Genomic DNA, 22,909 nt, shown 5'->3' with positions numbered 1-22,909 from the left:
TTATGACTATGATGTAAATCGTAAAGTCTATGAAAAAATTATATCTTACTGGACATCGTTTTGGTTCGTATGCCATTATGAATGTTCCTTGAGGAGAAAAAGAGTTGGATAATCTTGGATATAGGCGTAATTTGGTTGAGGTTTCGTTGGTAATGCAATTACTACAGAGCTTGTTCAATGGTATAATCATATCAACAAAATTAAACTTGTTATTTTGTACAATTTTTTTTTAACATTTTTTCAGAAACTAATTAATTTGCTGTGAACCTACACTTGTTAATGAGTTGTCTTCTACTTATATTGATAAAATTTTGATGATGGTTGAACGGTCTTGGGATTAAGGAAAGGATAATTTGGTAAACAAATATTTTTTTACAAAAAATATAGAAATATATATTATCTTTAATACTTTAAACTAAATAATGTGTAAAAAATAATGAATATGTAATTAATACCAGCATTACTAATACTTATAATAATAATACAAACATTACTAATGCATCCTATTTAGCATTATTACACTCTACCAAACGATCTTTAATGACTTCATCTGCCAATATCTCTGCATCAACCCCCATTTCTGCTTCCATCGCAGCGGGAGGACAATATGGATTTGACTGTGGGATGTCTGTAAACGGGACTGTCTAGGACACGGCTCGCAGATAATTCATGCTTGGGTTCCACCGGGACAGATTGGCTATTATTCAGTGTCACATGATCTGGTGGGTCCAATTGGATGGGGTCCATTAGTGGTGAGGGATTGGACCTTCTCATTTTATGTTACATGCATACTACATGGGTGATGGGACTATACCGAAAAATGAGACATAATAAAGTTGACAATGCATGTGGCGAAAGGTTACTTAGTGCTGAACTAGAAATATTTTGCTTTGGCCACAAGACTTGGCAATCAACATTTTATTTAGTTGGCCAACATATTTATTTCTACTGATAAATATAGTTCTTTTTGTCATTTCTCGGGGCTACAAAAATAATTTAATATCTGTTAAATTTTCATATATATTAAAGCGTAAAAATTTTGTATTCTACTTAAATAGTCTTTTACCTTCCATTTAGGGATCATTAGTTGGGAACAAGTTATTCGATTTTCGAATTAGCTATTCCACGATTGGTTATCCGACCATATATATGAAATAACTTATCTCATCACTAAATCATATATTGTGGGATAGATAATCCTTTGAATAACTAATACCTCCAATCAAACATGAGATAAAATAATCCTACATTTTATTTCAAGATTATTATAACTCTAACTTATACCTCAGACCAAATAACCCTTTAAATTGGAAAAAGTACTTTACATGACTTGCATTCTCATTTTGTAAATTCTCTTTTTAAGGAAAAAAAAAATTGAAGATCATGTCATAAGGCCACGAGGTCATCCTTAAAATTAGTAACTTATGATATCATTTTTAGCATAGCTAAAAATAATGAAAATCATCTGTCCCATTCGAGTCGATAGCTTAGACGTGATTAACATTTGAATTCACTAGTAGTCTCAAGCGGACTCTTGGCATAACTTATTTAAGCACAATGTATAACATTAAGACGAAAGTTATGAACTAAAAATCATGACGTGTCTAAAATATGAAATGAATCACATTGAACAAATTACTAAAAGTTCGACGGACTTGCATAAACCATAATACTAATGTCTGACAGACTTCTAATACTGAATAAAATAAATTTGTCGAGACAAGGCCCGCAACTATCCACAAGAAAATCAGTTTTAACATAAGCAGAAAAAATAACTAAAAATGAAGAGAGCTCAGTGGCTCACCAACTATTGAAATAAAAATTTGTACTATTTAAACAAACGCTTGAGAACGGACATGAATTTCTACATCTACGAAACGACCTAGCACAAAAGAGGTGTGTGCTCAGTAAAGATATTGTAATGTGACCTTTGTTTGATTCACTCTTGCTTTGTCAAAGGAAGTTTCTACCAAATACTTGTGGAAGATTATTTTTTGGACTTGTCAAACAAGGTTGCTACTTGTCTTCATTGTCATCTCTATAAATAGGGGCCTTCTTTCTCATTTGTAATACATCAAATTACAAGAGTTCTCTTTCATTCTCTTGTATTTATTCTTCCATCCTATTAGAGTATTAAGGTAAGAGAGTGGGTGTTGGGAAACACTTTTGTGAGCCCTTTCTTTTGGAGTGATCTTGTGAGGTTTTTTTCTCTTGGGATATTTGGGTTAATTAGAGTGACTACTCTAATTTTGTAATCTCTCTATTGTACTCTTGTTGATATAGTGAAGTTGTTCCTCTCCGCTCGTTGACGTAGGTCACACTGACCGAACCATGTTAAATTTGTGCCTCCTTTATTTTTCTCAATTTATCGTTATTATCGTCTTTGTTATTGTCTTTGTTATTGTCATTATAACATTGTTTGGCTAAATTTCGCAATAACCGAGTTCTCGATGCTAACATATTACTGAGTATGCATGAAAAGGCTAAACAGTTTGAAATCATGTATATATCATACTGAATGAAAAGAGCTAAACAAGATCTCCAAAAGTACAAATATCAAAATGAGAATGAGTTTATTTCATGACAATAGGATTTTTTGAAGATGTATATCTGAAATTATATTAGCCGAGACTATAAAAATGATAGTATCAAATTGACTTTCAAAATAAATTAATAAATCTTTAGATGAAACTTTATTACAATAGACATACATCATGTGAGTTACTGATAACCGACGTCTAATTTAATTGAAGGATTTTCCTATACTTTGCCGGTTATGAGACATATCAATCTATGTAGATCCTTTTAGAAAGAGATCAACCGACTTATGGTATGACTATAAATTTTAGTGTAACACCTAGTTACGAAGTTTGAATTTTCTAAATTTGTATAGTCTCTATGCTAAATAATTCTTCCAAAAATAAGTATATAGTCATATGCTCATAATGTATTCAAATTTTGCTTTTTTGTATATGTAAAGTTTGAAACCGGACTAAACTCACCTTTCAGAAACTATCTTCAAATTCACTCTTCTATGAATTTATGCAAATTTGAAATGTAATGATAGCGATAAGGTTCTTAAATGTTCTTTAAAAGAAGCTTTCGGAAAAAATGCATAAAATCATGTCTGAATTCAATAGAGCAACAAGGAAATTTTTCTAATTGAACAAGGGAATTTGTCTAAGCTTATTCATCATTTCATCATGTACAAATCAGCAATAATTTGATAAATACTTCAAATTTAATACCAAACTATACTATGACATGATCAAAGCTTCAATAAAAATTATTTACTTTGATGAGAGAAGAAAGTTGGAATTGGAGTTACAAACTCTAATTATAATCTTTAAATCATGAAAACCAGAAAAATGATGGCATGAGGATGGAAGGAATTCCTCACTGAATTCTTACATACCTGAGAGTGAGGAAAAGGTTGAGCTAGAAACCTTTGAATAAACTTTTATGTGTTCTTGATCTTGGAAATGAGATGAATGGGAGAACATGAAATTTCTAAGTGCGGGACATTCTTAGGAGTTTAAAATCAGGTCTAGGAGTTTTTTTTGGGTTAACTGGGGGTGCATTCAATTAGAAATTAAGTAGGCCCCATTGACGGGCAAGATACAACTTGTTTGTGTTGGGATGCAAATCAATCCCACGTCGGAAAAATAGAGGATGCATGTCCAATATTTAAGTGTGTCAGCCAACCCCACTAGTATGAGGCCTTTTGGGATGTGCCTAAAAACAAATCCGTGAGGACTTGACCCAAAGCGGACAATATCACTCTAGTGTAGAGTTTGCGTGATGTTATATGCGGTCCTAACAGTGGTATCAGAGCCAAGGTTCGGGTGTGTCGGAGTAGCGGACTGCGTGAAATTTTTGGTGTGATAACAAGACTGGAGATCTGCAGGTGGTGTCTTGTGTCGAAAAGTCTTCCTGGCGAGTGGTGGTTAGGCGATCGTGTCCCGTTGATTTAGCGGACCGCGTGAAGTTTCCGATGTGACAACAAAAGGTTCGGGTGTAGTTACACGCGGTCTCGACAGTGGTATCAGAGCCAAGGTTCGGGTGTGTTGGAGTAGCGGACCGGGTGAAGTTTTCGGTGTGACAACAAGACTGGAGATCTGCAGGTGGTGTCTTGTGTCGAAAAGTCTTCCTGACGAGTGGTGGTCAGGCGGCGGTGTCCCGTTGATAACGGTGGTACAAGATGTTTGGCAGATCATGTGAAGTGACCTAGTAGTTGAGATCTATGGTTGATGCCTCGTGTCGAATGTCTTCTTGACAAGTGGTCAAGCAGCATATCCCACTAGTTGGTAGTGGCCTTACGGGGAGGTCACAAAGTGATGTGGTCTTGGTTTGAGGGGAGGATTGTTGGGATGCAAATCAATCCCACATCGAAAAAATAGAGGATGCATGTCCAATATTTAAGTGTGTGTCACCCAACTTCACTAGTATGAGGCCTTTTGGGATGTGCCCAAAAACAAATCTGTGAGGGCTTGGCCCAAAGCGGACAATATCATACTAATGCGGAATTTATGTGACGTGACACGCGGTCCTAACAGTTTGGCCTGTCCGGGGTCCATTAATTGATACATTGTCACTAGAATGTTCAGCAAAAGTATTACAAGCAGCTTGGGGGATTCTACTAGGGTAGGAGTTTTTTTTTTTGGGTTAACCAGAAGTGCATTCAATTAGAAATCAAGTACGCCCCATTTATGGGGAAGATACAGCAACTTGTTTGGCTTGTCTGGGGGCCATTAATGGATACATTGTCACTAGAATATTCAGCAAAAGTATTACAAGCAGCTTGGGGGATTCTACTAGGGTAGGAGTTTTTTTTTAGGTTAACCAGGAGTGCATTCAGTTAGAAATTAAGTACGCCCCATTGATGGGGAAGATACAACAACTTGTTTGGCCTGTCTGGGGGGGCATTAATTGATACATTGTCACTAGAATGTTCAACAAAAGGATTACAAGAAGCTTGGGGGATTCTACTAGGGTAGGAAGTTCCTACAATGTCTGCCTGTAATGTTTCTCTAACAAACAGTGGAGGAATTTCCAGCAGTTCTCTTTGCATATGTTTGGATTTCTATAGCCCTCCTTTGCTAGCTCATTCGCCACCTTGTTTTATTCCCTGAATGTGTGTGAGTGCGAGGACTAGCATTTGCTGCATTAAGTACCTGCATTCACAGATAATATGGGAATAACGTGAGTTTCCATTGTTGATCATGGTTAAAGCTAAGGACGAGTTAGTGTTGACCGTTAGAGAAAGCAAACTCTTGGAGTTTGCAATTTTCAGTCCATGCAAAATTCCTAGTAGTAGTTCTGCTTGGATAGCATTAGTGTTGGGACAGTGTTTCATGAAACATATTAGTCAATTGCCTTGGTGATCTCTGATCACCCCACCAATGCCCCCAATTTTTGAGTTCTGGTCAGCAGCACCATCAGTGTTCAAGCAGTAGTGGTTCAAGCCGGGGGGTGGGGGTGGGGGGGGTTCTATTTTACCTAAATGGTGATCCTGGGTTTTGGGGGGTTGTGTAACCTCCAGAGCTATGTGCTGGTATTCTGTGGCATAAGCTATGACTTGTTTGTGGTTTGGGGCTGTGGCTCTAGCACTAAAAACCAGGTCATTTTTGCTGAGCCAAATTACCCACAAACTAAAGGGAATAATAGTATCCCAGGAGAGGTACCCATTGAAGTTATTCCTAGCTAGTGCTGTCCAAGTGTTTCTCCAGTTTTAGTCATCAAGGCATGATGAATCAAAGGATTCAATAACGGTACTTTCCCTGGCAAAGGGGTTCCATATGTTGGTGGCTCTAGGGCATTAGAAGAATATGTGAGAGATATCTTCTCTGGGGTTGATATAAGATTTGCAGTGGGGGCTTGCAGTGATACCAATGTTGTGCAGGTGGTGATTTGTGGGGAGCCTTTTTTGGTGAAGGATCCATAGGAAGTTTTTCATCTTATTGGGAACTTTTAGTTTCCAGATCCAGACGAAGTCCTTGGTTGCAAGCTCAAGAAGGCCGTGGTGTTCTTTGTTAATGAGGCAGTAGGCACTTTTAGTAGAGTATGTGACCTTTTAGGTAAGGTCCCAAATCAGTTTATCCTGTATGTCAATTCCCTCCAGAATATGAGTATCAGTTATGATCTAGGAAAGGACAGGTTTGACAGGTTCATGTGCCATTCAGCAGAAAATCTCTCAACCTTGAGATTTCTGCTATGGTACTTCTGATTGAGCTCGATACAGGGGTCCTCTAGAAACCTAATTCTGTCTCCCCTTCCTACTACCCATTTGGAGGCTTTTGTACAAGTGTTCCTGCCCTTCTTGATGCACTTCCTGGTCCTAGAGACAGTGGGAGGGGTTTTTGTAGGCCGCCTGTTGTGACAGTATTTGAAGTACAGGACCCTTATTAAAGCGGAAGAAAATTGAAACATGCATCTAGGGATGAACAATCGTGGCACATTGCAGGGCGCGCTAGCCAGCCACCATGACACACGTTAATGAGTCAATAGCTGGAATGTTGCCCTGAAAGGTTTATTCTGAAACCTGTTGCGGATCTCAACACGTGAGACCTAAAATGTGACATGAAAGTGATTTTTTAACATATAAAACTCTCACCAAAACATCAAAACTTTTCAACTGATTTCTAACCCTTCTACAAATCAAAGAACTTCATTTAATAGGTCTAAACTCTTGAGAAACTACTAGGATCGTGAAAGATTTTATGTATGTTATAATGTCTTCCTCTTGGGATCATTCATCCTCGACTGAAGAATAGAGTTTTTAAAAAAAGAATGAACCAGACTACTCATGCCTTAACTGTCAAAACTTGCATTACTTACATAAATTGCAATACAACATTTGAGGCCTTCAACCGCCCCTGAAAAGTGTAGTCTAAACTATCAAAAACTGTTGTCTTTGATCAAAGGTAACACTTTTGAGGGAGTGACCCAAATGGGAGAAACCTTTGACTTTAGGCTATGCTTTTAAAATTTTTACTTAGCAACTATGCTTCAAAAGCATGGCCCATGATATATAAAAGCCACGCTTTGCAGTACCTCACAAAGCAACACTTTTATTTCTTACAACTACACTTTCAAGAGTGACCTGTGCTTCCTTATTGGCCACAATTTTGAAGCGTAGCATCTTCTATCTCCTCTACGACAACACTTGTGAATTGTAATATTTGCTAATATACATGCACATCCCTATTGCCATACTTTTTGAGTGTGGCGATGTTATTTGCGCTATTAAAATATTTCTATGCCACAATTTCTATTTGGAAAAGTGCAGTAATATGTATATTGATCACTAATCACATTATACATTATTATCTTACAAAAATGATCTCAAGTACTAAATGAGCTAATAAATAATTCAAAATGTATAAATTTTCAAAAAACAATATCTTGTGCTACACATACTTATAAAGCAACACATTAAAACTATAAATGCAGAGTAAATGCTGGATCAAAATTATTATTGAAGAACGCAGAAAGCATTTTAAATAGAGTTACAGAGAAATAAGAAGACTCCTAGACAAACACAACTAATATAATATAGATAAACACTGACTGCTGAAGGTAGAATCCTAAACAAAGTAGGATTGCTGAAACAATAATATTGACTGAACTAAACTATGAACTGATAACTAAACTAACTAAACAGGGGTTAATCATTTTGTGCCAATACGCCCCCTCAAGTTAGACGATGGGTCACTAAGCCTAACTTGGATAGATTTTGCTGAAAAGCAGGTTTAGGCAGTGCTTTGGTGAGAGTATCTGCTAGTTGATCGACACGATGGATATGAACAACCCGAACCTTTTTGGCATCAACATGGTGGCGAACAAAGTGAAAATCCACTGCAGCATGCTTCACACGATTATGAAGGATTGGATTTTTGCTCAAGAATGTGGCTTCAAGATTGTCACAATAAATAGTAGGCAATTGATGTACTGGAAAGTGCAACTCAGCGAGGAGATTGGTAACCCACATGGTTTCAGAAAGGGCATTGCCCACTGCCCTATACTCAGACTCAGTGGAGGAGCGAGAGACAGTATTTTGTTTCTTCGATGACCAGCTAGTTGCATTGTGACCAAGGAAAAGGATATACCCAAATGTGGAAACTCTGTCTGCGATGTATCCACCCCAATCTACATCAGAGTATACATGTAGATTGAAGTCCTTAATAGGAGTTACACGTAAGCCTAGTTAGATGGTGCCACGCAGGTAGCGAAGAACATGCTTCACAACTTTCCAGTGAAGGTCTGACTGTGCTTGCATAAACTGGGACAACTTATTCACTGGATAGGCAATGTCCGGTCTAGTGAAAGATAGGTATTAAAGCCTACCTAAGACTCGACGATAGCGTGTCGCATCAGTCAAATGAGTACCATCAGACAAAGTGAGAAACTCAGTTGCACTCATTGGCGTGGAAGCACTTTTGCAGTTGGTCATTAACTCATCATGCAGGATCTCATTCACATAGTTTGCTTGGGTGAGAATTAAACCATTAGAGTTGCGTATCACTTCAACACCAAGAAGGTAGTGAAGATTCCCCAAATCTTTAATTGAGAATTTAGAGGCAAGGGAAGCAATGACCTGATCGACACTTGAAGTGTTGCTCCCAGTGATAATAATGTCATCTAAATATACAAAGATGAACATTATCTCATCTAGACCTTGTCTGACCTGTTAAAGCATTGTACCATACCCGTGGGGCTTGTTTCAAGCCATAGATTGCCTTGCGCAACCTACATATATAAGTTGGTTTGTCATCATTAGTGAATCTCGGAGGTTGTGCCATGTACACCTCTTCTTCCAGATTGCCTTGAAGAAATACATTATTGACGTCCAACTGACGAAGTTGCCAGTTGTGGTGACATGCCATAGAGAGGACAATTCAAATAGTGGTAGGCTTTACGACTGGACTGAAAGTTGCATGGAAGTCAATGCTCGACCTCTGAGTGAATCCTTTCACAACTAGCCTCATTTTATATCTATCAATAGACCCATCCGCATTCCTTTTGATCCCGAAAATCCACTTACAGGAAATAATATTTTTAGTTGGGTTAGGAGGAACAAGTTCCCAAGTTTGGTTATTAATTAAAGCATAAATTTTCTGTTTTATAGCTTTATGCCACTCAGGATGTTTTTGTGCTTGTTTAAAAGTAGTGGGTGTGATGGTGGGCTTTACTTTGGCTAGGTAATAAAAAATTTGTTTTGGTTTAGTGATGTTGTTTTGGGATCGGGTGACAACACGGGTATGAGGAGAAGGACATTTAGGTGGTGAGAGAGAAAGCTCCGATTCAAGAATAGGACTGGCTGGTTGATGGACCATGGGTATAGGTAGAATTTTGTTCCTGCGATGATAAACGAGGAGGGGATGCGGGCTACAATTTATGTTTGTGGGTATGTGCGTTGATACATTTATAGGGAGGTTTGGTGGTGTGATCCGCTGGGCAATAGGGTGAGAAGAGGATTCTGGGAGCATAAGAATTGTAGAAGACGAGGGTGATAGAAATTTACATGAAAAAGAAGAAGCTGCGTCCACCGCTGGTTCACTGTCAGAGTCAGATTTTGAGTTTGAGTTGGCCTGTAACTGTGCTGGAGAAGGACAAGATACCGAGTGAGACTCTACAGGTTTTTGGGCATCCGTTTCTAATGGAATTGGAAGCTCTGGAGTGATGGAAAGTTTGGGTGTGGGATCCGAAGAATTTGAAATCATGATACTATCCCATTTTACGTGAGGTGAGTTGAGGGCAATACTGGAGAACAACGTTTTGAAAGGGAAAACATTCTCGATAAATTGCATATCCCGAGATAGGTATAGCTTTGCGGAAATAGGGTCAAAACATTGGTGACAGTGATGAGATAAGGAAAACCCGAGATAAGGAAAACCCGAGATAGACACACAGAGTGGATTTTGGTTCAAGTTTATTTTTGGAGTATGGTTTAAGCCATGGATAGGATAAACAACCAAATATTCGCGGGGAGCTATACTCAGGCGATTTTCAAATTAGACGTTGGAATGGGGATTGGTTATCTAGTTGAGAAGTGGGCAAACGGTTAATGAGGTATACCGTGTGATGACACGCAAAAGACTAAAATTGGGGAGGAAGGGGCGCCTCATGTAAGAGCGTTTTTGCACTTTCGACGATATGGTGATGTCGCCGTTCTGCAAGTGCAACACGTTGGGGCGTATATGGTGGAGTAGAGAGGTGTTCAATGCCGTGAAGTGAGAGATAAGGGTCAAGACTTTTATATTCTCCTCCACCATCAGTGTACAGTGACAAAATTTTGGTGTCAAAGTGCTTTTCCATCATAGGATGAAATTTTGGAAAGATCTCTTTAACCTCACTTTTATTTTTTAATGTAAAAAGCCAAGTATATTTCGTATATTGATCAACAAAAATACAATAATACAACTTTTTGTCAAGAGATAAAACTGGTGATGGACCCCATAAATCACTAAAGATTATTTGAAGTGGTTTAGAGCTGCACAACGATAATTGAGTAAAAGGATGCCGATAAGCTTTATTAGATAAATAAGAATTACAATAAAAAGGTTTGTCTCGCTCATGAAACGGTAGTGAGAATTTATTTAAAATAAACCTAAGAACTCTAAAGTGAGGATGACCCAAACGTTGATGCCAAGTAGTGAGAGAAGTGGATGTGGCAGTCATGTGAGCTTGGGGATGTGAAACAGGCCACTCATACAAGCCATTGTTGGTCCGACCGTGCACCAGCGGTTTTCGCATTTTTAGATCCTTCACAACAAAATCAAAGGGAAAAAATTCAATGGACTTGGAATTATCTTGACAAAATTTTGAAACAGAGAGAAGCTTGCGTTTAATAGATGGGGCACAAAGAGTGTGAGTTAGCTTAAAAACATTATTTGATGCATTTAATTGAGTAGAATCAATGTAGGAGATGAGAATTTTGTTACCGTCACCCATGGATACATCCTCGCTACCGTGGTATGGCTGTAGGTTGTGTGGCTCCATTGTGATGTGATGGGTGGCTCCGGATTCGACTATCCAGGGATTGGTGGCAGCAGTAAATCCAGCAGCATAGTTGACTTTGGCTTCTAGGTGATTATGAGACTTTGAACGACAAACATTGGTGGTGTGGCCAATCCTATTGCATAGTTGGCATCGAGTGATAGTGTTTTGATTGGAGTTTGACTGCCATTGCGGTTTTGTGTTAGGACATGAATTCTAGGGCCACTGTGGAGTAGTGTTAGGACGTGAATTCTGGTGCCACTGTTGAGAATTATCATTTTGCCGACGATTGTTACGGTTATTGGTATTGGATTTGGTGGGAGTAGCTACCGCAACATTTATAGGACTGGAAAGTTTCTTAACATCTTCGTGATGAAGGAAGAGTTCATGGTTAAGTAGCTTCTTAAACAATTCCTCATATGAGACAGCCGTATCATGTGCACAAATGGCAGCAGAGATTTCACGAAATTCAGGACCTAGACCGCTGAGTATCTTGACTATGAGCTCAGGATTGGACACAGGGGAACCAACAGTGGCTAACTCATCCGAAAGGGACCGAATAGTGTGAAGATATTCGGTAATGGAGCGAGATTCCTTAGTGACGCGAGCAAGTTGATCACGTAGGCTGAAGACACGGGTTTGTGATCTGTTTGCATAAGTGGTGTGCAGAGCATCCCAAGACGACTTGGATGAGTTGGCTGCAGCAACGGTTGGAGCAATTGTGGGTTCAACAGATGCCATGAGGGCATTCTGGATGAGTTGGTCCTGACGGAACCAAGTTAAAAAAGCAGGATTGGGAGATGCGTTGTTACCAATAGTGAGGGTGCGAGTAGGGGTAGGAGTGCTCCAGTCGAGATGGCCAAATAGATTGTAACCATACATAAGCATGGAGAATTGAGCTTTCTAGGTGACAAAGTTGTGTCCACAGCTGAATTTGATGGGTAACTGGGACGCAGGGTTGAATTGAATAATAATGTTAGCACCCGTTGTGTTATCAGCATTGACAACTCTGGGATTGTTGCCATTGTTGTTGGCCATTGCTGCTATGTGCGTGAGGAAGAGAGAAGGCAAAAAAAAAAAGGATCGTTCTCGTTACATAGTATAGAGCTTTGATACCATATAAATGCAGAGTAAATGCTGGATCAAAATTATTATTGAAGAACGCAAAAAGCGTTTTAAATAGAGTTACAAAGAAATAAGAAGACTCCCAGACAAACACAACTAACATAATATAGATAGACACTGACGGCTGAAGGCAGTATCCTAAACAAAGTAGGATTGCTGAAACAATAATATTGGCTGAACTAAACTATGAACTAATAACTGAACTAACTAAACAGGGGTTAATCAGTTTGTGCCAATAAAAAGAACGTATTAGCAATGAATTCCACAAACCAAATGTATTCAAACATCACAATAGTTTAAAAACTTCTCATCATTCTCACTTCAAAAGATCGAATCGACTGCCGCCACCATTCAGATTCCAATCACCCGCATTTTCCTAAACATTCAAAATGTTTTTTTTTTTTTTAAGAAAATCATGTTCAATGAATCAAAAAACTCATTTCATGACACAAACAAATCAAATAAGATAAATATAGTGAACACTTCCAAGTACCAGCTAATACCTATGGCGCAAACACCCATTAATTCAAACAGTGCTCCAAATCAAAATAGATTGCAAAAAGGACCGGAACACTAGGGTAATTTGATGATGCCCCATCCAGTTGGAATAATGCCAATAAACTTGTGATCAAGCCTAACAGTGTAAACAGGGCGAATCTCAACAATATAGCATTCAACAATGCTATGTTGTGACAACAAAGTAAGAATCTCCAACTCATTGACTTAAACTCTCAATAGAATTTTAAAACTCACATTAAAGATAAAATAAATCGATTTATCTTGGGAAGAATTTAGTTCAAGAGAAGCTAATTGTCCACACTATCTTAAACAACTATCAGGTAAGAGTGAAAAACTGATGATGCAGATCAAGGAATGTTCTTATTGTTAATCTTTTAAATGTAATATACTGAGAACAAATCCACTAAGAAGTGGTAGAAATTTCTAAGTTCTGAATAAAGACAAGCACACCAGAATACACAGTCTAATCAATTGGCAAACATTGTAAACATACAACTTACACAGATCCTGGATGAATAATCACTGCAAGGTTTCCTGGATGAATAATCACAGAAGGTTTCAAATAATAACTAAGCATATATAGGTTATCAAACCAACCGATGGAGTTACATCTTTGACAGATAACCAGTCCTAAATCCTATGTTCATAAATCCTCAATACATAGTTCAAAAAGGTACATGTTTGACATTATGCAGGAATTTTTTTAAAGTCTCGGCACTATTTTAAGAAACACAAATTTTGTTCCGTACCTAACGAATTAAGGCTCTTTCTTCAGTGAACGTGTCTGGTTATTTTATTGCAGCTTTTACGACGGAGTTGTTATAAGGATTTATCCAGCAACATCTCGGTGCCAAAGTTAAAGGTGAATACGGGGGAAATAGAATTTTTGTTTGATTAACAAGGATGATATTTTGAGAAAATCTGATGCTAGAAGTATTCCCTTTTCATCTTTGTAGAGCTGTTATTTCCAGCCGTTAACAAACTCTTTTTCCATTAGGTCATGGGATTTGTTCGGCCAAGGACCAAAGTTGTCCACTTTTATAAACTTTAAATATGTTAAAGAGAAAGCAATGTTCCACACCAATATTACATTATCAAACTGAAACTTCAGCATTGGTTGCTGGTAGGCAAATAAATTTCACAAACAACCAAATATTGTTTGTTAGCTTCTTGGCACTCAAAACAATATTACAGAGTTCTTTTTCTTTTCACTCGGACAGGTGTCCAATATTACATGATCAAACTGAAACTTCAGCACTGGTTGCCCTGGGTATACTAACACACACAGAGGGAGTTGCCTAGGGTATTGATAGCCTAAAGGCCAAGAAACTCACGAAATTTGGGGTTCAACAAACAATTTCCAGCCAACACAACTAAAGAAAACAACACACAAAGAAAGGGGAAGAAGGTGAAGATTGCATAAGATGAAAAGATAGTAAAGTGACCCTTACTTCCACAAGTGAATAGCACTAGAAGGTGTATCAAACCTTCAAACACACATCACCATGTAATTTCAAACCACTCTCTTAGGTGACCCAAAGGAAACACTCTTCCTCAAGTACACCTTTATTGCCAATTGATCAACACAAGTGAAATCCATTAAATGTATTAATCTCTCAAGTTTTGATGTCTTATCCAAGACCTACACTGATATGGCTTATCCAAGCCCTACCCTAAGGAAGAAACTAAACTAAGAGTAATATTCAATTTCAATTCATCCAAGTCTTATAAAAATACAATCTAGAATGCCTATTTATACTATTATATAGTAAATGTAAAAAATACCCTTAATGAATAAGGGAAATGGGGCGCCTCTTGAGTGTCAATTTTGGAGTGTAAAATGTTTTCTATACCCTTCACTTGAGGCGCCCCTTGAGTGTATAAGTTCCCCTCCTTCCTTCTCTTGATCGATACTTCGAAAAGGCTCCAAAAGGTCTTCAATCTACATCTTGAATCTTTGATAATTATCTTGAACCTTTTTGTGCTCTTCATGCTTGTATCATCCTCTCCATCTTGAAGGAATTTGTCCTCAAATTTAGATCTTGCAAAACCAAAGAGAGAAGAAAAATAAGCACACAATCCTCTTGGTAGAAGGGTTAGTATTAGTACCATACTTATATCATCAACCCATGGTTACTCACACTTGACATACATCCACATATCCTTGGTCTTTGACATAAAAATCTTAGCATAAAGTATACCAAAGACATGAATATCATCAATATAAAAAGAATAAGTGAGCACAACCAGCAATTATAACCTTCATATTTCAAGTTGATACCGGAATCAAATGGAAGTAGAAGACAAAGGCCTAACCTGAGAGAAGCCATTCCTTTCACTAGTCTATCAAGCCAAGGGGGTACATATTTGAAATACAACCAATAATCCTTTGTTATGATCATTAAATACTTACTACAAGCATCACAAAGGACATGGTTAAGAGAGACATCAAGGAAAAAGGAATGCAATCCGAATCACAACCTTCCCCACCCCAATAGTATACCGGGATCAAATGGAAGAAATATACAAGAATCTAAGCCGATGTTAGCCATTCCTTTTACTAGAGAATCAAACCCACAATCATCTTCATTCAAGAAAGGAAAACAGCCACCAAGCTTACTACCTCTACATAATATCAATTCAAAATTATCATCATAGTCAAAGAGGTAGTATAGGTAGGAATCAAGTGTGAAGACATCACCCAAGGTGCTATCATCTACAAGAGGGTTATGTAGTTTATGAATATTCTTGTCACATGATAATGGAACCTTATTCAAGTTATAAGTGCTATCACTAGATGGACACAAATCATTCTTACAAAAAGAATTGATTTTGTCATCTAAAGGATCAACTAGTGCTTGCGTACTCACAAAAAGAGTTTGCTCCTTATACAACCTATCAACACCAAGAGTATCACAAAAGGAAGATCCATACACTTCTACGCCAAGCAAATCCGAAACTACACCACTTTGGCCGCTACTAGCCACATCACAATAATTCAAGTTTCTATAGGTGCAGAGGATAGCTTTATTGCCTTGTAGATCATAGGAAGTGTGTTCGTCACTTGGTTTTGCATCATGGCAGCCCTCATGCTCCACATTACAAGGGAATATGCCAAGGTTTCCCTTTGGACTAACTTCTTCATCACTTATCCCAAAATTGGGATTTTCGGCCAAGGTCTTGAAGGGAACTTCCTTAGACTTCTCCTCGAGAATTCTATAGTCTTGAACCTGCACATGAGAAGAATCGATGCTAGGCAAAGTGCTAGCATTGGGGTTAGTGAATAACAAGGGCCCTTTGTGGACAAGATCCACAATCAAGTATTCTTTTTCCTTTTCACTACCCGTGGCGTCCCTTTCCTTTTCCCTTCTTTCTTCACATTCTTCTTGTACCTCACTATTCATTTTCTCTCCAACTTGATGCTTGGACTCACTCTCTTTGGATTGCATCTTCTTTTCTTTTTCTACTTGGATGAAGGGAATTTGGTTTAGTGTGGTTTGGTGAGAGGGTATTGGTTTTGGTTGAGGACAGGTTTGGGTTGGTGTCTTTGGATTTGGTGAAGTGTAGGATCTTTGGATTTGAGGTGTTTGGCCTCGTGAAAGTAGCCTTTGGCCAAGCCTTCCACTAAAAGTGGAAATCTCACCCCTCATTGCATCCAATTCACTCCTTATAGCATCATTTCTGGCCTCCACTTGGGCCATCAAAGCTCCCAATACATCATTTCCCAAAGGTTGGGAAGTAGTACCTTCGGTTTCCATGGAAAATGTACCTACGAAGTGCAAAAAACAGCAAGCAAAATGACCTACAAAACGAGCAAACGAGTTAGTTCAAAAGCCTCATTTCACTCACACTCAACCTCACCTCACACTTGGCCTCACAAGTGTTGGAGAACCGGCAATACTTGGCAAGTTACTTGAGAGGTGAGAAGCTTCGAATCGGAATGGATCTTCATTTGAAACGACTCAAAATAAGTGATGCACGAACTTGAACCAACAAAAATACTACGACTTGAAAACGAGAAAAGCACACAAAAATCGAAGACGCGAAACAACAGACTCTAATCTAATTACTGAACTAGTAGGTAATTACTAGCTTAATAATTAGGGATAGAATTGACTTATAAGAAACTAGAATTACAAAAACTAGAAACTAGAAAAATATAATTGTAGGGTCGAACTTTGGTTGAGCACAAGTGATGACTTGGCACTACGTGGTTGGTTGTCACTTTTCGACTTTTCAAATTTTTCAAAGGCTTGTTTTCGACCAAACACCACTTTGGGAAGATGAATTTCGGTTTTGGGGGTAGAGAGATGCAATTTAGAGCTCTTTCAAGCCTTCAAATGAAAATGGAATGAAATGGCCCCCCTAATAAATGCAATTGTACCTTGTTTGTCCCCTTGTCCCCTTATCTTTTTGGAAGAATGGAATATTCTTTGAATATGCTTGTAGACAAACAAACTTTTCACTCTCTTTCTTCCCCTTTTAGGATCAAACAACACCTTTGAATATTCTTCTTCACTAAGATATGAATATTAAGGATGAACAAGATGAATATTCAAGTGTTGACCAACAAGCAAATGAGCTCCAAATTTGAATTTTTTTATATATCTAGGTTCTTTATGCAAAGACAACCCCAACCAACTAAAAATCAGCCACAAATCAAGCCTAAATCACCAAGACAAAATCGTGTATAGGTCAAGAAGCTTCAAAACTCCATAGCCATGATGGATTTAATGCTCAAACTCAACCAAACTTCAATCTAAAAGTAGATCTAGACTCCCTAGGCACTAGAGAGTAAGGATCTAGTGCTAGAAACTTCAAAGACAAAGTAAAAACTTGTAGATCTAAGACCTAAATTTCTGATCTAACACCAACACACAAGACAACACTCAATTTTTTTGTATTTTTTGATTTTTTAACTCTTTTTTGATGAGATTTTCTATATAAGAACACTGAAACCAAGATTAAGGGATGTTGGAACAACCCTAAACAAGGCTTTGATACCAAATGATAGCCTAAAGGCCAAGAAACTCACGAAATTTGGGGTTCAACAAACAATTTCCAGCAAACACAACTAAAGAAAACAACACACAGAAAGGGGAAGAAGGTGAAGATTGCATAAGATGAAAAGATAGTAAAGTGACCTTACTTCCACAAGTGAATAGCACTAGAAGGTGTATCAAACTTTCAAACACACATCACCATGTAAATTCAAACCACTTTCTTAGGTGACCCAAAGGAAACACTCTTCCTCAAGTGCACCTTTATTGCCAATTGATCAATACAAGTGAAATCCATTAAATGTATTAATCTCTCAAGTTTTGATGTCTTATCCAAGACCTACACTGATATGGCTTATCCAAGCCCTACCCTAAGGAAGAAACTAAACTAAGAGTAATATTCAATTTCAATTCATCCAAGTCTTGTGAAAATACAATCTAGAATGCCTATTTACTATTATATAGTAAATGTAAAAAATACCCTTAATGAATAAGGGAAATGGGGCACCTCTTGAGTGTCAATTTTGGAGTGTAAAATGTCTTCTATACCCTTCACTTGAGGCGCCCCTTGAGTGAATAAGTTCCCCTCCTTCCTTCTCTTGATCGATACTTCGAAAAGGCTCCAAAAGGTCTTCAATCCGCATCTTGAATCTTTGATAATTACCTTGAACCTTTTTGTGCTCTTCATGCTTGTATCAGGTATCTCCAAGTAGGCACCATGAACAACATACCCACTCTTGTCTAGAAGGCACTTCATAGTCATTGATTGTAAGATATCCTATTAGCAATAGGTCATGAGCAGCCTGTCTTAGTTGATGGCAACTTTCAAGTGTGAACCAGTGTCCATTTCCATCTATTTTCCCTTGTTCGTATCTGCACTATTTTATAAGATGGTTTTAATTGTGACCGAAAAACAAATTGTTGCATGAAACGTGCAACATGTTTTCTAGGCTATTCTTGCTAAACTTCAAGCTTGTATCACACAATTGTCTCTAACTTTTCAGGCTCATTCTGTAATTGCATTTTACCAGAAAGTATTCGGATTGCAAGAATCAGGCATGTTCCTAATCATCAAGTCCTTTCAGGTTGGTGTTGACCTATTTCTGTTCACTTTTTTCCCAGAGAGTAGTAAACTTTTGTGGTATTACAGAGTGACAATACTTCAGCTACCACATGAGTAGTAAACCTTTTTTCACAGAATTTAAGTTTTTTGTGAATGCGAATATAAAATACCTTTTTAAGAATCGAAGCACGAGTTGAGTTGGAAGAATTTGGAAGAGTTTGCCCTCTTACAGCTCGTGCACTACTTGCATCATCAGGTGAAGGAAGGTTAAATTCAGCATACCCTGGTATATCTTGAACATTTAATGGAGGGTTATTTTGCACCAATTGACTAAAAATATGTTGCATTTCTTCTCTCATTTCACGCATTACTTCCTTAAGAGAAGTGACTTCATTGGCATGCTTTTGTTTAAGCTGCTTGGTTTCCTCATCTCTTTTCGGTGAACTTGCTGTCACTGATCTACTGTAGCATCTAAGTCGACCAGGCTGCTCCTTTCCAAACACTGCCTTGAATGCATCATCCGTTGTTTTCCCAGAATTTTGATGATTCTGAAGTTCATCCTGTCAAAAAGAAGTTCAGTAAACAGCATTTACAAACACAAAAATTCTCATAGTGACTAACCAAACAGGTTTATCTACTATCATGCTAACAAGATCCAGATTGTGAGCATGTAAGTAGAGAAAAAGAAGCTACGCAAGCTAAAGATACTTGTGTCAAGTGATTGGGTGAAACTTAGTCAGTGCATTAACGGATTGCTGAATGTATGACAAAGTAGTAGAAGAAGAATGTATGACAAAAATGACTTACTATTATAAGTTGGCTATCTGTATGAACTTCTTTCCCCGTCTTTGTACGAGTTGCAATAAACATTTCCAACTGCGATGGTTCCTCGTCGTTTTCTTTGGTTGCACGTTACAAATAATATCAAAATAAATTTTAAAAGGCACAAATACATTCTGACAAAGTATGAAAAAAAAAAAAAAGATTTTTTACCGTGTCTACTAAATATTACCAATGCCAGGTGTACTCTTGCAAAATTAATAGGTCCCATCTGATGCGTCCACTTTTTCCTTTTTGAAAATTTACCTCGCTCAGGACCTAAAATTTAACAAAAAGAGATTTATTAATTCGTAAATCGAAAAGCAAAGAATAGAAATGATGCAAAATATGTCCAAGAGTAGAAATGCACTGTTCTAATCTCACTTGGACAGTTGGATGTTTCCAATACTCTATCAACTGGCGCAATCGAACTTTTGGCATGTCATCGAGACGTTTTGCTAACATTTATTCATCAGTAAGTTTCCTATTAAAACATCTCCGTTGAATACTTCTCTTGCATCGTCTCCGAGCATCACGAAGACCATCCATCACCCACTTCTCTCCTTCTGCAATTAGGAATTTTGTCTATTCAAAACAATAGCTTGAGTAAGTAATAAACATACAATAACTGCACAATCTCAAACATTTTTTCTTACATTGATATATTTCCACGTGCGTCTTTTATTTTCCTTTGGCACAACATGCCAACTAGTGTACATCAAGGTAATAAATCTAGGACTCCTTGCAAATCAGAAGTTGTCTTTCCAGTTGGTCCCACTGCTTGTCCTTTGTAAAATATTACCTCTTCTCTTTGATCTAAATTTCTTGTGTGAATTTTCTTACATGTTGAGTATCCTCGAACTTTTTTTTTCTCGGATATCCTCGGATTGAAGTAATAGCCAAGAAATAACCTAAAAGTTGATGAGTGGTAAACATAAAAGGTTTAAGACATACCATTTGTACTACAATCAATGTTCATATCCTTATCTCTAGTCTCTAGAACACTCATAATCACCAATATCTTCTTGTTCTGCAAGATCATCCAATCCTTTATTATGTTTATCAACAAAAGAAGGGGGCAGATCAGTTGTTGTGTGAATATCATGTTGTTTTTTCACCACCTACGTGTATCTCTTGTTTTTCTAGAAATTGATCAAGACTAATAGCTGATAGGACTGACTGTTTGCAGTTTTGTAGCTCTTGAATAACATGTTTCTCTTCTTAGACTATTATTTGGAGGGGAGGAGGCAGTGTCAGTTACTAACTACAAATAGAGGCAACATGGTTCAAGCAAGAATATCAACTTTGAATATCATAATACAAGTCTTAAAAAACACACTGTTCCTAGGCCAACTATAGCATATGTCTAAGGGATACTGAATTATTCCTTTTTAACAAATTATTAAGAAAATAATACCACATAATCAAATGAACTAGAATGAAGATGCATCTTATTTAAAGTACTTCTGGTAGCAAACTGGATATACTGAAGGATAATACCAATTTTAGAGGTATTTATCAGAAGGTCGATTGGAGGAGTCTCGTGTGTAATAATGTTGGTGTGCCTAATAATTGGATTTCCATTCTCTACTTAGCAATATGAAGCATGCCACAACAACGAAAGCCTTGTGATGCTATATCTATATAAACGCGGACAAAATGGTGCAACGTGGATATTAAGGATATTCATAGGGTCGACCCCAATTGAATTTGGTAGAGGCCAAGAGCTATTGTTGTTTGTTGGTGATATTACAATAAAATTGCAATAATGTTACAATGATTTACAATAAATTACAACTGAAAATTACAAAATAATAAAGAAAAATATGTTTCTTCTTCTATGCCTGAGGCCCGATATCTCGCTCTCTTTAAGGAGATTCAAACTCACTACGGTAATTATTTCTCCGGTCCAACGGTAATACACCTTGACTTGTCCCTCCAGGATACAACAACCTACACACAATAACTCAATAATCTGAACTAGAGTTGAGTTCAAAGCTTTAAAAAAATAAACATCTCCCTTTAACTAATAAACTCTCTTAAACTATTTTTTTTTAAACTTGTATATAAATATTTTTCCTTGTCTCTCCCTTCATGAAAAATAATACTCCAATTTACAGGAGAATTCATGAATAAAAAATTATAATTCCAGTTGCAAAAATTGAAAAAAAAAATCTTTTAAAATATGAATAGTAGCCATCTTTGTTGATTTTCAAATTTGACAAAGATTAGCCAATTTTTTTTTACTATTTATAATTCAAAAATGGCAACTTTTAAACAAGATTATAAAAAGAAAAAAATAATTAATTTGGCATTAATAATAATATTTTTGGCATTAATAATAATATTAAAATGTCCTTGATCCATCAATCCCCCACTCATTTTAATATTATCAAGAGAGTTCACTAGATAAAGGAAGATTATTAGGCATAATAAATGTGTGCTCTACATTGAACTTTACTTAGTAAAACAATAATTTTTTACTCCAGAGTCGTAGTGGTCTCAGATTTGAACTATAACTGCTTTGGGAAAATAAAAAGTTACTGCTTACACATAATAATCAAGGTGTTGATATGAGCTTTTTAGCCAACACATTACGGCCTTGTGCTATCCCGGCCTACCTCCACACTCACATAGATGAAATCCGTCGAGAGTGCTCCTGTAATTTAGCACCCCACTCATACGAGCTACAGATATTCATTAAGAGTTTTAATAAACCCAACCTCACAATCATTACAGGTAAATGCACTTACATCATAGGGAGGGATAAATAAATAATACATTTTTCACAACAAGTCATCAAGTGATTCGTTTTTTCCATTTAACCTGGTTATAGGATCTCTAGTCCCTAAGTTGGGTCTCTTCACATATGACTGATAATTTAATAGGCTTCAGTCTCATCCTCGTCGATGTGCTCCAGACCTTTTCTCTTGCTAAGGCCTTAGTCAACGGATCTGCAAAATTATCACAAGATTTGACATAATCAACATTAATGGTACCATTTGTCAAATATGATCTCACATTACTGTGCTTTCTCCGTATAGGTCTGGATTTATCGTTATAATAACGATTTTGAACTCTACCAATTACAGCGGTGCTATCACAATGAATTAATATAAGAGGAATTGGTTTTTTAAAATAAGGTATTTGAAAATAAATCTCTTAACCAATTCGCTTCCTCACTAGCTGAAGCTAAAACAATTAGTTCAGTCTCCATGGTAGAGTTTACAATTATTGTTTGCTTTTTAGATTTCCAACAAATAGCACCACCACCTAAAATAAAAACATAACCAGTAGTGGATAAGGAATCACCTGATAAAGTATTCCAATCCGCATCACAAAAGCCTTCAAGTACTGCAGGATATTTAGTATAGAACAAACCACA

The 22,909-nt window shown here is 37.2% G+C and overlaps 1 protein-coding gene across 9 annotated transcripts; it reads right to left on the bottom strand.

Annotated features, from left to right (window-relative positions):
* Positions 1–14,218: 14,218 nt before the first annotated feature.
* On the bottom strand, positions 14,219–21,581 carry LOC107860413. 9 transcript variants are annotated; one of them, XM_047407496.1, is made up of 7 exons: positions 20,181–21,286; positions 19,909–20,090; positions 19,699–19,803; positions 19,513–19,604; positions 18,876–19,265; positions 15,577–18,515; positions 14,219–14,683 (listed from the first exon to the last, which is right to left on the bottom strand). In XM_047407496.1, the coding sequence occupies exons 6-7, from the start codon at positions 16,398–16,400 to the stop codon at positions 14,404–14,406; spliced, it is 1,104 nt and encodes a 367-aa protein (XP_047263452.1). In that variant the 5' UTR covers positions 16,401–18,515; positions 18,876–19,265; positions 19,513–19,604; positions 19,699–19,803; positions 19,909–20,090; positions 20,181–21,286; the 3' UTR covers positions 14,219–14,403. The 9 variants fall into 9 exon arrangements, with proteins under 9 accessions (XP_047263452.1, XP_016561239.1, XP_016561240.1 ...); XM_016705753.2 differs by having other exon boundaries at positions 14,219–18,520; positions 20,181–21,581; XM_016705754.2 differs by having other exon boundaries at positions 14,219–18,515; positions 20,181–21,581.
* Between the last annotated feature and the right edge of the window lie 1,328 nt (positions 21,582–22,909).

This window comes from Capsicum annuum, chromosome 2 (assembly GCF_002878395.1).
Source record: "Capsicum annuum cultivar UCD-10X-F1 chromosome 2, UCD10Xv1.1, whole genome shotgun sequence".
In the NCBI taxonomy this organism is placed as follows: Eukaryota; Viridiplantae; Streptophyta; class Magnoliopsida; order Solanales; family Solanaceae; genus Capsicum; species Capsicum annuum.
The sequence above is the reverse complement of the archived record's forward strand: the minus strand, read 5'-3'. Positions and strand labels throughout refer to the sequence as shown.